This window comes from Puma concolor, chromosome E2 (genome assembly GCF_028749965.1).
Source record: "Puma concolor isolate L17-30 chromosome E2, mPumCon1.1.hap2, whole genome shotgun sequence".
Taxonomy (NCBI): domain Eukaryota; kingdom Metazoa; phylum Chordata; class Mammalia; order Carnivora; family Felidae; genus Puma; species Puma concolor.
Window position 1 is genome coordinate 12,525,832 of NC_141681.1, and position 15,436 is coordinate 12,541,267.

The following is a 15,436-nucleotide window of genomic DNA, read 5'->3' on the forward strand; positions in this document are numbered from 1 at the left end:
TGCGCAGTAGCAGCGCGCGAAGAGCGCCCGCCCCCTCCTCTAGGAAGAGGCGGAGATTCCGGCCGTGACCTGGAAATTACTGTGCGACCCTCGTCCCTTTTAGGTCGGGCCCTCGGGAAAGATGGCTGCGGTGCAGGGGGCTGAGGTGAAAGTGGACGGCAGCGAGCCAAAACTGAGCAAAAAGTAAGTGTCGCCGTGAGTCTTTAAGGTCTTTGCGCCCGGACAGTCCGGGCTAGGATGCGCCTCGAGGCTCCGGCCGAGGCGGCTGTGCCTATGGCCTTCCTGCCGGTTCTCGTGGGTCTGGACACGCCGGACGTAGCGGCTAAACCGCGAAACTACATTCCCCAGGTTGCTCCGGGGCCCGGCTCTGGCGGAGTCCTGTCGTCGCATTCCTGGAGTTAGGGTATACAGAAAAATGAGAATTGACTACAGAAAAACGAAATTTACTCCTTCCTTTACCTCCTTCTGGAAGAAAAAAATGCTTTCTTTTATTGCCGAGCCACGCCTCGCTACCATTGGAAGGAAGTTAAATACCCGAGCTTTTCGGGAAGACCTTGAAATTTTCCTTGGCCTCACCTCGGCTTTTCTGAATCTTAAGTATTAAATGGATCATTTCTAAAACTGTATTGTGCACCTAAATATATGGATTATTTAATGGATCTGTGAGTATTGAGTGAATGACCGATGTCCAGTAATAGAATATGAGTCCACCAGTCTACTAGGTGGCACTTTCAAGCCCTGCTGGATAGATCTTAGTTACCCACTCTCAAATCCTTGGTGTGTGAAGATAAATATGAATGTATCAAAACTAGCCGCCCTTTAACTGGCTATGTTTTATATTCCTGGATGTATACCCTCTCAAACAGGGTTCTTCAGTTGAAGCACAGAACACCAGCAATGATTTGTTTTTTTCAGTACTCCCAAGGAGGGGCATAACTAGACTATTCCAGAGGCAGGAGAAAAGTTAATTCATTACAAATAATGACTGCCTTACCGCATTTGGGCTCCGTTCTTTTCTGAATCCTAATGGAATAGGCCCTTAACCAGTAAAAATTAATTTTCTTTTTGTGTCTCTGGATTTATGCTTCAAATATTCAAGAAAAATGAGAAAGGAAACATTAAATTTAATGGTTTGATGGCACCCTTCTGAAGGTAGGATACACATCTCTATAAATGTTTGGAACCTGGTCTCAGACTTCTGCCTTTGGGAAAATTGATTCGACTTTGATCTGTTACATAAATATAGTTGACCCTTGAGCAAGTCAGAGGTTGGGGCATTGACCCACCATACAGTGGAAAGTTTGAGTGTAACTTTGACTCCCCCAAAATTTAACAGCCAACTGTTGGCTGGAAGCCTTATCAATAACCTTAAGAGTGGATTGACACACGTTTTGTATGTTATGTATGTTGTGTGCTTTATTCTTAGAATTAAGTAAGTTAGGGAAAAGACATCTCTTAAGGAAACCATAAGAGGTGGGCACCTGGGTGTCTCCGTTGGTTAAGTGTCCAACTCTTGATTTCGGCTCAGGTCATGATTTCACATTTCCTGAGTTTGGGCTCTGTACTGACGGCACAGCATGGAGCCTGCTTGGGATTCTCTGGCTCTCTTTGTCGCTGGTTCTCCCCCCCCCCACCCCCAGCTTGCTCAACAGACTGAGCCACCCAGGTGCCCCCACCCTACTACTTTTTAAAGCAGCTTCTATATGTCAGACATAATGCTAGAACCATACAAACTTTCTGTCTAATCTCAATAATAACCTTGCAAAGAAAATATTAACGTCTGTTTTTCAAATTAATAAACTGAGGCTCTGGGCGACTGAATACGTTGAAGTGTGCACTCCTAAAGTGTGGTCTGTCCCTGATCGAGGCTCTGGAGCAGAGATCTAAAACCCAGTCCAGAACTCCACAGCCCATGCTCTTTACACTGCCTGCACCTTACCTCCCCACATTGTCTAAGAAAATCGGCTGTTAACGTATATAACTCTAGTGACCATGGGCTGAAAGAATTTTTTTTAACGATTTACATTTCCTTCTGTATCTTAATTGTTCTTGGGACTTCCTTGGTCTGCCTCTTCATGAGTACCATTTTATGCCAGTTATCTTCTTCAAGTTTAAAAAGAGATGGGCTGCCTGCCAGGTGACTCCTTCCCAAATGAAAGGTCAGATTTCTGTAGTCCAGGATCCTTCCTGAAATTCTCCTTTCCTCCTTGTTCCTAGAGCTCAATTAAGTCTTATCTTTGACTCAGAGGTGCTTTTGTGTGGCTTGCTTTTAGCTTCATCTAGAGTTTGCAAATGATAGTGACATTTCACATGCTTCCCATTGCCATCTTTGTCACCAGGGTTTTTTAATCTCCGAGAGAGAAGCCACATGTCAGGGGCTTCGGAAACACCGCCTCAGGTCCTGTCTCCTATTTTCTAGGTTGTTGTGATCATTTCTACCTTTAAACTATGGGTTGCCTTACTCCTGAGTTTTAACCCAGATATGCACCTTTTTACCATAGCAAGGACAGAATGTTGTCAGTTACGGTTGCAGCACAGTGAGTTACAGGGTTGTCCTCAGTTAAGAGGGTCTTCAGTGGAACACTAAAAGGTCGTGCAACCTCCCCTACCCAAAAGAGTAGGACTGCTGGTTGGGTATATACGTACTGTTTTGTCCCATCTGACACCACATCTCTGTTTCCTGTTAGGTGGTGGTAATCATTAGTTCCGGGGTGTTCTGCCATGTTGACGCAAGCTGCTGTAAGGCTTGTTAGGGGGTCCCTGCGCCAAACCTCCCGGGCACAGTGGGGGCAGAGGGAGCTGCGACTGTATCAACTTGCTCCTTTCACAGCGCTTCACAAGGACAAGCCACTTTCTGATAAAAGAAGGTTGGTGCCCTTACCTTCGTTGTTGCTCTGGGAGCAAAAATCCTTCCTTACTTGGGTCCTTATTTGTTAAGCCTCTGACTCTTTGCACTTGTTGCTAAGGAAACAAAGAGCTCTACTGCCAAAACCAATAGTGGTTTCTCCTTTTCTCTTTAGTAAATTCAGATTCTCACTCTAAATTCTTGAGATGACTTGTGGATCTTATTCTACAACAGTGCCGAGAACAAACGTTCCCTTTCCTGTCTTTCTGAACTTGGTTTGCTCCCGAGATTAATTTGGTTTCTAGTCTTTGTTCTATCTCTAGGATCTTTTTGAATTTCCCTTAGGATTAATTTGATTTTCCTTAGGATTAATTTCCATTCCTAGTTGAATGGAAAACAGGTTTTTTATGTTAATGCCAGGAAGAACCAAATGGGCTCTGATGCCTACTGACTGAATTACAGCACAGTAAGCCTAGCACACAGTTCTGGAATGATTGTATTTAAAACTGTTACAAGACAGATTACATCCAGAGATGCCTACTTTGAAGCCCTCAGAGTCCTTTTCTTAAAAATTAGTATTTCACATCACCAATTTATTTTTTCGATTGAGTCACTCTAAATTCATACTGAAAATTAAGAGTGTGCCATAAAGCCAGATAATATACAAGCATGACTTGGTATAATTTGCTATGGTTATTATATAATATTCAGCTAACATTGGTGGTTTGAAAGAATGACCAATTCTGTTTGAATACTGAGGATATCCTCTACACAAACCTGTTTGGTTTCTGGGTTCAGATAGCAAGATTTCAGATCAGAGTGTAGATAGTGAGAGATTGGACCAGCAGTGTATCCAAATCTAAGATTTCTTTCCTGGGTGCAGAGAATAAAGGGTTTAAAGACAGTAAAGGATACCTAGAATGGCTCTCATTTGCATGTTAACTAAATGCTAAGGGCAGGTCCTATCTTTGCATACATTATTAAGTCTTCACATTTGGGGAGGGGAGCGTCCTCTGTTACTTACATTTTACAAATGGGAGGTCATGTGCCCAAGGTCATGTAATTGCTAGGCAGGTATGTCAGGATTAGGTCCCAGGCAGTCTGACTCCAAGGATGTTATATTACCCCCTACTCTATGCTGGTTTGTACACTGCTCTGCCCCATTTGTTTTCTTAGGTCCGGCTACAGTAGATGGGGAGATCAACACTGAGAGTCACTGTTAATACAGTGACCAATGCTAAGGCAGGGATTGTCAATGGTGCGTCTCCTTGAACTCAGAAGAGCCACCTCTCCGTTACCCTAACCTACCCCAGACTAACCCACTCCTTGGAGAGGTGTAGGGAAGGGTGGCAGACAGAGCCAGACCATGTTGCCTCTTCGGTTTTCCTTTGTCCTGGGGTATCCTGATTTTAGTTTGGGATCTCATGTTGGAAAGCAGAGGGTGAGGAAGATCTTTCACATCTTTATTCTAAGCTTACTTTTTCCTTTGTTTCATTCACGTATAGAGTTGACTAAGAGACTAGAAGTGGAGGTGTAGCACCAGGCAAGAGCATTTCCCCCCAGGCTGTTCATATTTTTGATCCGTGGTTATGGGGCAGAACATAGTAGAGGACTCTTCAGGTATCTGTCACATTGAACATTTGCATCTTGCCAACAGTGAGCTAAAGAGACGCCTGAAAGCTGAGAAGAAAATTGCAGAGAAGGAAGCCAAGCAGAAGGAGCTCAGTGAAAAACAACTAAGCCAGGCCACTACTGCCGCCACCAACCACACCACTGACAATGGTGTGGGTGCCGAGGAGGAGAGTCTGGACCCAAATGTGAGTCCCTGGACCACCACTCTGCCTGGGCAGGAGGAAGCTTCTGATGAAGCTTAAGGCAAATTCCTTGGGACCAGTGACTAAGAAGAGAAATAGGAACTGAAAACAAGCTGTGAACCCTGGGTTGCTGCAGATGGATTGGGGGAAGGGGCGGTGGGAGGGAGCTGCCACTACGTCTGGTTAAAGGCACAGGCAGTGAGCATTTCTCTAATCAACTCCCAGTAGGTGGTTGGGAGAATCAGTACTTCCAAGTGACTGATTATTCTTCCCTGAAACTAGCTGCCCCTCATAACAAATCCAGAAAAGGTATCTCCGTAAAGATTGACTAGGGTTTACTCTGGGCCAGAGATTCGCAAATTTAGTCCATAGACCGGATCCACCTTTCCTTGCTTTTAATTTCTTCTGTCCTCCCTGGTTTTGAAAATTGTATTGGAGCACAGCCATGCCCATTTTTTTTATATGTCTAAGGTTATTTTCACACTACAACAGCAGAGTTGAGTGGTTGCATCAGAAAAGGTGTTCCTTTTTTACATCCTCCAGGCCCCAGAGTCTTGTCTTGGGGAAAAGTCTGACATGTAGCCAGGGGTAGGAAGGTAGGAAAAAAGGTAAGTAACTCATTGTGCAGATGCATCTGCAAAAGTGGCAACCAAGGCCACCTGTACAAATTAAACTTAGTATTTTAGGCAGAATTCCCATTTTCCTTTTCATTGAATCTTGCATTTTGGAATTCTGGCCTTTGTTTCCACCTATGGATTTAGCCACTGTGCAGATTTTAAGTGCAAATCTCACTCCCATCTTGGGATTTCAAAGGTGTGGAGGGCTCAGTTAAGGAGACCTCACTGTATTGGAGCCACTCTGGGGCAAAATACGGTACTCTGCTAGGTGGGCCACTGGTCTGATCGGTCAGGTTCCATTTCTCAGAGGCTCTTTTTTTTTTCCTTTTTTTTTTTTTTTTTTTGTTAATAGCAATACTTCAAGATCCGCAGCCAAGCGGTCCACCAACTGAAGATCAGTGGGGAAGACCCGTATCCACACAAGTTCCACGTAGACATCTCGCTGACTCATTTTATCCAAGAATACAGTCACCTGCAGCCTGGGGACCACCTAACTGACATCACTTTAAAGGTGGCAGGTAGGAGGATTCCCTGGCAGTATGCTGAGCTCTCACAGCAGACAGGCTGCTGCAGCAGCACAAAGAAAGTTCTGGGTTGGTCTTGCTTTCAAGTAGCCTGTGTCACAGGCTCCTACTTCACGAGGGACAGTGCAAGTATATCCATTCACAGAAAGAAGTAGAGCAGCCCCGAGACACGAGATTGTGTTCCAGACGAGGTGATGCAGCAGAGGAGGGGGCATTCTCTGAGGGGAACTCCTGACCTTTTTCTTTACACTTTGATGTTTAAATTTTGTCTTTCTTCCCTCTGGGTTTCTCTTAAAGCATTTCTGTATTCACTCTTATTTTCTTTTAGTTCAGTCTTCATTCCTGAAATGGTTTTTTACTTTATTTCTGATTTTTTCATGTGTCACCTCATTTCTTAGTTTCGATGATTCTAATGTGGGTATTTTTGTTTCATGGCATTTTCTTAATGTCATTCAACTTACTGTGAAATGGAATTTTTGTTTTTTCTGGGCATGTCCTTCCTGAGTGCTTTTTTATTTAATAACTGGTATTTGATCTCAGTACTTTTATGTTGCTTATTTTTTTGTGAAATTAGTTTTCCTCAATGTTTTCTTTTTTAATGTTTATTTTTGAGAGAGAGACAGAGTGTGAGTGGGGGAGGAGCAGAGAGAGGGAGACACAGAATCCGAAGCAGGCTCCAGGCTCTGACCTGTCAGCACAGAGCCTGATGCGGGGCTTGAACCCACAGACTGTGAGATCATGACCTGAGCAAAGTCAGGCGCTTAACTGACTGAGCCACCCAGGCCTCTAGTTTTCCTCAATGTTAAAGGGAGCTTGATTCAAATAGCTTTTCCAGCTTCACTGAGCTACCTTTTCTGTTGTTTTTGTGAAGTGTTCAGAATTACAGCAGCTTGCTTTCTGAGATACCAAGGCTCTCTTCCCCTTCCTCACTTTTGTCGGACCCCTTTGTGGTTTCCTGGTCTTTTCCCGTTTTATGGGGCCTTGTCCTAGAAGGGAGCCTTGGTTAGTAAATTAAGAATATTCCTGGGGCTATGCTGAAGGGCTTCAGCCCCGTTAGACCTTATGCAGCCCCAACTCCCTCTACTCACCCACGTGGCAGTGGGCACATCCCCTTCTGGGTTCAGCTGCTGTCCTCCAGTTAGCTGCCACGTTTTCCAGTGACTACCTATGGCCGATTTGGAGATTTCCAGTTCTCAGACTCAGCAAACACCGCAAAGGCTCCCCTACAGCTTTCTCGCATATGGGGATCTTTGGTGGTTTGCCCCACTGCTTGTGTTTGGGGATTCTTGGGAGTATCCTCCCACATAATTTTGTTGTAAATGTTGTCCATAGCTTTTTGGCCTTGCCTGTGTAGTTGTGCTTTTTATTTTAATGGGAGGATTGAGGTAGAGCTGAAAACTATGCTGCCACCAGCGCTGCCGTTTTCCGGGAGTCCAGTAAACAACTTTAAAGCCAGGCCTTGCTGCACTTCTTTAACTGGTTTAAGTAAGATTTTTGTCATGAAGGAAAAGACTGGGCTTAAGTCTTGGGCTAAAATCGAATTGTTCTCGTCTATGTTGATAGGACATTCTACCTAGATGTAAACATTGCAGAGGGAACTTTTTGGGCACTGGTACCACAAAATGGCTTCTCGTTCTATCAGTGTTTTTGTTGTACTTTTTCTAGGTAGGATACACGCCAAAAGAGCTTCTGGGGGAAAGCTCATCTTCTATGACCTTCGAGGAGAGGGGGTCAAGTTGCAAGTCATGGCCAATTCCAGGTATGTAGAAATAACCACGTTGCGGGCCTTTCTGGATTGACCCAGGGCAACATGGTTGGGGACCACGTGATCTTCCTTTCTCATTGGCATTTAAAATTAAAAGCGGGTTACGGTTGGGTAAGGCTGAAAAGAGAATAAAAAGGCCATTTGGTCACCTAGAGAATAACAACTGCCCTCAGGTTGTGCGGCAGTTACAGGTAAAAGATAACACTCCAGCAGTTGACAGAAGAGTCTAGATTCTTCCCGGGTTTTTATTTGCACCAGCAGTTTAGTGAGGATTCCAGAGGGCAGTTTTAAAAGCTAAACCAGTGGTTGGTTTTAATTCGGAATATCATACACTGAAGTACGGTTTTCTTTCACTTAGGAATTACAAATCAGAAGAAGAATTTATCCATATCAATAACAAACTGCGTCGGGGAGACATAATTGGAGTTCAGGGGAACCCTGGGAAGACCAAGAAGGGTGAGCTGAGCATCATTCCCTATGAGATCACACTGCTGTCGCCGTGTTTGCATATGTTACCTCACCTCCACTTTGGCCTCAAAGACAAGGTAAGCTCTGTGGCCTCCTCGCTGTGGTCTGTCATAGTGTTGAATTAGACTTGGCAATGATTTCTGTCTGTTGCTTTTGCTTTAGGAAACACGATATCGTCAGAGATACTTGGACTTGATCTTGAATGACTTCGTGAGGCAGAAGTTTATCATCCGCTCTAAGATCATCACATATATAAGGAGTTTCTTGGATGAGCTAGGATTCCTGGAGGTGAGAGAGTTCTTACCTGTCACGATGAGCTAGCTGCCTTGCTATGCCTGCCTCTTACTATTCCTTCTCTTCCCTTTTCCATGTCCTGTATCCATAGTATTCATGCTTAGCGAAAAGTCCCTTTGATGGCCAGTGTCTTTGTCCCACCTTGTTTTTTTAGTGCCCTGATGAGGAAGGCAAGATTTGAATTCTAAGATAATGGACAAAGTGTAGGGCTGTCTACCTACTAATGATGTCATGTTCATTGAGTTACCAACTCATTTTGCTGTTTTGTAGCATTAAGAGAAAAAAAAAACCTTTTAAGTATATGAAGAAAGGTAAGTACACGTGTAAAACAAATTCAAAGAAACAGAAGCAAAACTGAAAGTCCCCTTTTGTATCACCCAACTCACTTTCTTCCCCAAACTTGAGTTTGATACATAATGTTCCACACCAGTTGCTATGCATATATAACTACATACTGAGCATGTACTACATGAGGTACGTGTGTAAACATTTTAGAAGTGTTTTAATTTTTGTTTTAAACATAAATGAGGTCACACTACATGTATTCTGATGGACCTGCTGTTTCCTACCCCCCCCCATAGACATTGGACCTTTTTGCATGTCTATAACTAATTCAAAGAACATAAACAGTTCAACTTACAGTGTTTATTAAAATATAATTTATAATTTGTGGAAGTTTATGGTACTGTGTTAATGGTGTTTGGTATTAATGGAAATTGAGACACTTCTAGAAAATCAGGACATCTCTACTTCTTTTGTCAAGCACTTGCACATTACTGTTAAACTTAAATTTCACTCAGGGATATAACCGGCTAAACTGTATCCATGCACAGCATGAGCTACCCCCAAGGCCTCTGGTTTGCGGACCTCTGTCTGAGGACTCAGTGTATCTCCCTGTCTTTTAGATTGAAACTCCCATGATGAACATCATCCCAGGGGGAGCTGTGGCCAAGCCTTTCATCACATACCACAATGAGCTGGACATGAATTTATACATGAGAATTGCTCCAGAACTCTACCATAAGGTAATAAGTAAGAAGATGCCCTGTTCCTGGGAGAAACAGAGGCCGGAAATCCATTGGCTAGATAGATGTAGTTAGAAATAAAAGGAACAAAAAGACTAGAACAGCCAGGAGAGTATTCTAATTTGGCATGCCTGTGAGCGTTAACACTTCTGGAAATTCTCTACAGGATCAGTAGAGCATTGCAGGTCAGAGGGCAAAGGGATTGTCTTTCTTAGGTGTATAGCTCCTCCTAACCTGCCTTGGTTCTCATAATATTTTAGGTTTATTGTCTTCCTTAGATTAGGTCTGATTTTAGCCTTTTCTAGAAAGCTTGATATCTGTCCAAAAATTGGAAATAAAGATTTATAAGTCACCAGAGTAAATACCAGAGACTGTCATTCAAGGTTCTTAGTTGCAGACAACAGAACCTGGTGTAACTAGTTTAGGCACAAGAAAAATGTATTCAAATACATAAGGAAGCTCACAGTCCCAGGAGGATCAGAGAATCAGGCTTGGAGACCACAGGACTAGGAATGATTCTCAGGTCCATCTGGGCTCTTCCCATGGAGAGCCCAGATTTTTCTACTTGGGACAGCTAACGCAGCTCAGAACCGCAGCGCTATCCATTAGGACCTCTGCAGTTACTACCTCTAAAAGCTAGATATCTCTGGCCCCCTTCTCCAGGAGGAATTCTGCAATACCTACATCTTCTTTCAGTAGCATTTAGAAGTTGCATGGGCATGTCTGACTGGTGGGGAGCTTGAGTCACATGCCTGCATCCTAACCCCAAGAGAGGCCTCTTTCTTGGGGAGGCTCACACGCACAAGATGGGGTGCTGTCCTGACAAAGGAAGAGTATTCAGAGGTCCTGGGCAGCCAAAACGAATGATGACTATCCACTACGAGGGTCTAAAGAGAGTAGGGTGTTCGACATTTGGGTAGAGACCTGAAAACATGCCTCAGCTATGAAAACCAAATTAGTTTTGTAGACGGAAACTTTCCAGAGTCATTGAGATTAGCTGCCATGACCTTGGCCATGTGTTGTTAGATCCTGGTGGTTGGTGGCATCGACCGGGTTTATGAAATTGGACGTCAGTTCCGGAATGAAGGAATTGATTTGACTCACAATCCTGAGTTCACCACCTGCGAGTTCTACATGGCCTATGCAGACTATCACGATCTCATGGAAATCACGGAGAAGATGATTTCAGGTGACCTCTCCTATTCCCTTTTGTCTTTCACATGTGTCTGAAGGGCTGGTGTGCTGCTTGTAGGAGGACTTCCTGTTGGTCCTTTTCAAATGGTAGATTTCTTTCCCAGGGATGGTGAAGCATATTACAGGCAGTTACAAGATCACCTACCATCCAGATGGCCCGGAGGGCCAAGCCCATGAGATTGACTTCACCCCACCCTTCCGGAGAATCAGCATGGTTGAAGAACTTGAGAAGGCCTTGGGGGTGAAGCTGCCAGAAACCAGGCTCTTTGAGACCGAAGGTAAAGTGATGCACTCCTCCACTGAATGGCCCTCCTTTCTCTTCAGCTTTGAATTAGATGAGATCAGGGCTAGAATTTTCCCACACTGTTCTTTTCATACATTTTTTTTACTGGGGTAATGTGATTCTTCTGTCCTGACTTGTACATTTGTATTACAGAAACTCGTAAAATCCTTGACGATATCTGCGTGGCAAGAGCTGTTGAATGCCCTCCACCTCGGACCACTGCCAGACTCCTTGATAAGGTGACAGACCGTGCTCTTTGAGTACATGCCCTCATCCAGTGGTAACCAGCCCCCTGCTCCCTGGGAAGGTGAACTCCACTATGGAGAACTAACTTACACAGCCTCACAGGAAAGCCCTAATGAGAGAAATAAGAGAATTAACCAGTTTTGAACTGCTGTTCTAAGCTCTATACCGAGTAGTTACATAATCTCAGTCAAACCTTACTAGCCATGGAGAGACTTATGATAAACCCTTGTAGCATCCGGTAGTGGGTAGGAGCAGAGTCCTTCTGCCAGGACTGGAACAATCAAAATGCCATCAGAAGGGATCTGTAGCTCTGCTTTGCTTTCTCCTTAAGCTTGTCGGGGAGTTCCTGGAAACAACATGCATCAATCCTACGTTCATCTGTGATCACCCGCAGATAATGAGCCCTTTGGCTAAATGGTAAGATACAACATGGTTTCCCAGTTACCTGTTGCTACATAACAATCTCAGAGTTATAGTGGCATAAAACAACAGTTCTCAAGATTTTGTGGGCTCACTGGGTAGTCTTTCTGCTCTACAAAGTGGTAGGGTAACCCAAGCGGCTGTAACTGGGAACTCGGGCACCTTCTTTCTCCTCCACTGGGTTCTTGTTCCTCCAGGGCCTCTAAATGTAGCTAGCCTCTGTCTGGGGCAGCATAGCCTGAGCTTCCTTACATAGTGGCAGGGGTCCAGGAGGAAGGGTTCCGAAAGAATAAACCCCGGTGTGCAAACACGTATCAAGCCTCTGCTGATGTCCCATTGGCCAAAGCAAGTCATATGGGCAGCCCAGAGTCGGTGTGACAAGGCACAGAAGGCCATGAATTCAGGAGGTATGGTTCAATGTAACCATTTACCACCCACGTGTGTTGTGAGGATGACTAAAGCTTCCTTGTGTCTAACCCTCCTCACCGTTGCACCAAATGGTTTGGTGCTAGAGTGCATACAGGCTTCGGGTCTCATCTGTAACAGTTTGAGTCAACTAAAATCCAAGAACTCTTGTGTGTGTACCAGATGTTATTAGAGAACCTGTATGTTCAGCCTCTCCTTTGGTCTCCTATCTCCAGGCACCGCTCTAAGGAGGGTCTCACTGAGCGCTTTGAGCTATTTGTCATGAAAAAGGAAATCTGCAATGCCTACACCGAGCTGAATGACCCTGTGCGGCAGCGGCAGCTCTTTGAAGAACAGGCCAAGGTAAGGAAGGAGAGTGCAAGTCAAAGGCATTTACTTCATCATGTGCCCACTCACTAGAAAATATCAGCCTTAACTCTGGTCTGTGTTACTGTCTGCATCTCTTAATGACTTCAACAGAAATGAAGGATAAAGCCACAGGCTTCACTGGAGGAGGTCATATTTCAAGATGGAGAACTTGACTAGTTTGGGCCTTAGAATTTCCACATAGGAGCTTAGACATGATAGTGTCTGTGTGAGGAGTGTGATACCTGCCTTGAAAATACGTTTGCGTAAAAAGAACATAATTTTTCTTAGATGGTACATTTATTAAGGTGGGTTGGGGATAAGAGGCAGATAGATTAATGAAGATCAAGCCCTCACAGGCTGCCTGTGATGGCTGGTTTCAGGAAATGAGGGAAAGACTCTTAGGAATCCTTAGTCTCTGAAAATCAGTCTCCTTGGACTCACCAAATTGTCCGGGACAGTGGAGGTGTTTTCATTTCACAGAGAAATGCGCTTGTGTTCTGAAGTGGGGATCGCCAGACTTGACCGGGTCTTTGAAAGAAACGGGTCCATCCTGAAGTTACTGGGAAACCAGTTCCCAACAAGTGCTTGGTTTCCAGAGCATTCCTGGAATGGTCATCCCTCTAAACGTGTTAACGTGCTTGCTCAGACACTGAGAGACAGCGTGGCCTGAGACAGTGTCATTGTTTGGTTCTCTTCTAGGCCAAGGCCGCTGGCGACGATGAGGCCATGTTCATAGATGAGAACTTCTGCACTGCCCTGGAATACGGGCTGCCCCCCACAGCTGGCTGGGGCATGGGCATCGACCGCGTCACCATGTTTCTCACAGATTCCAATAACATCAAGGTACGTAGTGGTCTTCCTGCCACACCCACTGCCCTGCAGGAGCTCTGCTCTCAGGGGCAAGGCGTGGGCCTGGAGAGCAAAGGAAGGGCTTCAGGCAGAGCAGTTATACATGACTCTACAGGATGACGACCAGAGGATCTGACATTATGAGATTTGGGTTTTTTTCTACCTGAGGCAGAAGGAATACTCATTGTTTGCATTTCTTGAGGATCCAAGGAACACACCAGGCCCTCTGCAGCCATTATGTCATTTCACTTAAGTCAGCCCTACGAGGTAGAGAAACTATCGTTATCTCATTTTTGCAGATAGGGAAATCCTATTTTAAGAGAACTCTGTGTTCACTCATTCTTTTTTATCTTCTAAGTTGAAATACCAGCACAGATCTCTGGATTTGGGTGGCAACAGTAACCAGAAGCAAAAGGAATGGGTGGATGGCTGTGAAAAAGAGCGTGCTTCTTCCTTCAAAGTGATTTTCTCTCCTGTAGGAAGTACTTCTGTTTCCTGCCATGAAGCCCGAAGACAAGAAAGAGAGTGGAGCCACCACGGATACATCAGAAAGTACAACAACTGGTACTTCTGTCTAGAAAATAATAATTGCAAGTTGTGTAACTCAGGTTTCTCTGCGTTTCTGCACAAGATCAAGGACGGCAGGGGAATTTTTGTGTGTTGCTGTCCATCTGACGATCACCGTTCAGTTGGGCCGCCAGACGAGAGAAGAGGAATTAAGAATTCCTTTTTACTCCTTGTTCCCAAATAAACCATTTGTCTCTACTCTTGTCTCCTGACTATTTATCATGGAATGTCAGCTTTTACTCAGACAGCTGGCCTAGTGCATGGTTAGCATTGTATCACTTTATTCATTCAAGTTTATGTTAATATCTGCTCAGTACCAGGCATTTTTCTAAGGGATTAAGGACACAGCAATGAACAAAAGGCAAGTCCCTGCTTTGGTGGAAATTTCATTCTTTTTTTAGGGGTTGAGGGCAACTAAATAAAAATATGTATTTCTGGTAAATACTAAGAAGAAAGGGGGGTAAGGGGACAGAGGTGCTATTCTAGAAAGAGGTGGATGGGGACAGTGCTATTTTAAATATGTGATCAGGGAAGACTCTTCTAGGTGACATTTAAGTAGAGAGCTGGAGACACGTCTAAGGGGAAGGGCAATCCAGACCAGAGGACTGCATTTTCAAGGACCGGCAAAGGGTCTGGTGTGGCTGGAGGAGTACGGAAAGATCCCTGTAAGCCATGCTGAGGAGTGTGTGTTTTATCATGAGTGATGTGGGATGCCATTGGAGGGTTTTGCATAGAGGGCTTTCAAAATACTGTTCTAGTTAGCACAGGGAGGGCAACAGTGAAAGGGAGATGACAGTGCCAATGGTTTAATGTAACAGATGCTTACAAGTGACGACTCTACCTGTTCCTCAAGTCGATAGAATTTGGTGACGGGATGTGGATCAGGAGAAAATAGTCCAAAGATGATTTCAAGGTTTGGGGCCTGAAGAGTTGTCCTTTATGAAATGGGACAAACAGGAAGTGCAGTTTGAGAGGAAAGGTAGAGTGTTAGGTTTTGGACATCATTTGGCCTCAGGTGGGAACAGTAAGTACGATGCTGAATGGTGAGTCTGGAGTTTTATCATTACTTTCAGCTCCTTTCATCTAGGTTAGGAATGACACAAGGTCATGGCTGAGGCCGTGCTGTTATAATGGAGTCCCTGACCCCTGATGCACGAGGCAGCTGGGGGAAACCTTCCAATGAGTCCTACCACAAAGGACTTGCCTTGTGCATCTCAGCAAGGCCTGCAAGCAGCCCAGTTTAAGAGTCTACTTTCACAGAGCAAGGTTTTACTTCTGTAGCTGGTACAATGATCTTAGCATGAGAATTACCTCCCTAGGAATTAATTCAGAGTTTTGAGCACCTCCAACCCTTGCTGGTGTTTAAACACAGGCTCTAGGAGCACTTGGCCGTAGTGATAGATGACCAGGTATAATTTCAAAAGAAACCCTTCCATATGGCACATCCCCCAGCAAGATGGTGTTAAAATGAAAATCATTCCCCGCCCCCCACCCCAAAGGAGAGGGTATAGGGTCAAGATGGGGTACTGGACTTCAGGCAACACTACCATTAGAAAAAGCAACAAGAACAATGAGGTCACCAGTGACCTTTAAAGGACTGTTTAGTAGGCTGGGGGCAGAAGCCAGCTACCTGACCTCAAGAAGACTGGAGATAGAGATGAACTGAAGCAGTAGCAACTTGTCTGGGATTTAACAGGAAGAAAAACAAACAGGATGAAAGCTAGAAGAAACAGAAGGATTGTAATTATAAA

The 15,436-nt window shown here is 44.6% G+C and overlaps 1 protein-coding gene across 2 annotated transcripts; it reads left to right on the forward strand.

Moving 5' to 3' along the window:
- Positions 1-30: 30 nt before the first annotated feature.
- On the forward strand, positions 31-13,883 carry KARS1 (lysyl-tRNA synthetase 1). Of its 2 annotated transcripts, XM_025920755.2 has the most exons (15): positions 32-183; positions 2,688-2,867; positions 4,503-4,662; positions 5,629-5,794; positions 7,466-7,559; positions 7,924-8,110; positions 8,196-8,321; positions 9,233-9,352; positions 10,379-10,541; positions 10,651-10,824; positions 10,983-11,068; positions 11,407-11,492; positions 12,137-12,263; positions 12,969-13,112; positions 13,598-13,883. In XM_025920755.2, exons 2-15 carry the CDS (start codon positions 2,722-2,724, stop codon positions 13,694-13,696), a joined length of 1,878 nt encoding a protein of 625 aa, XP_025776540.1. In that variant the 5' UTR covers positions 32-183; positions 2,688-2,721; the 3' UTR covers positions 13,697-13,883. The 2 variants fall into 2 exon arrangements, with proteins under 2 accessions (XP_025776541.1, XP_025776540.1); XM_025920756.2 differs by lacking the exon at positions 2,688-2,867 and having other exon boundaries at positions 31-183.
- The last annotated feature ends 1,553 nt before the right edge of the window (positions 13,884-15,436 follow it).

Bases quoted from the DNA above. Each gene is read 5' to 3' on its own strand.
- KARS1 (XM_025920755.2), top strand. From the start codon at position 2,722: ATGTTGACGCAAGCTGCTGTAAGGCTTGTTAGGGGGTCCCTGCGCCAA. The intron at 5,795-7,465 runs GTAGGAGGATTC...TACTTTTTCTAG, and splicing joins CATCACTTTAAAGGTGGCAG to GTAGGATACACGCCAAAAGA. The intron at 8,322-9,232 runs GTGAGAGAGTTC...CCTGTCTTTTAG, and splicing joins ATGAGCTAGGATTCCTGGAG to ATTGAAACTCCCATGATGAA.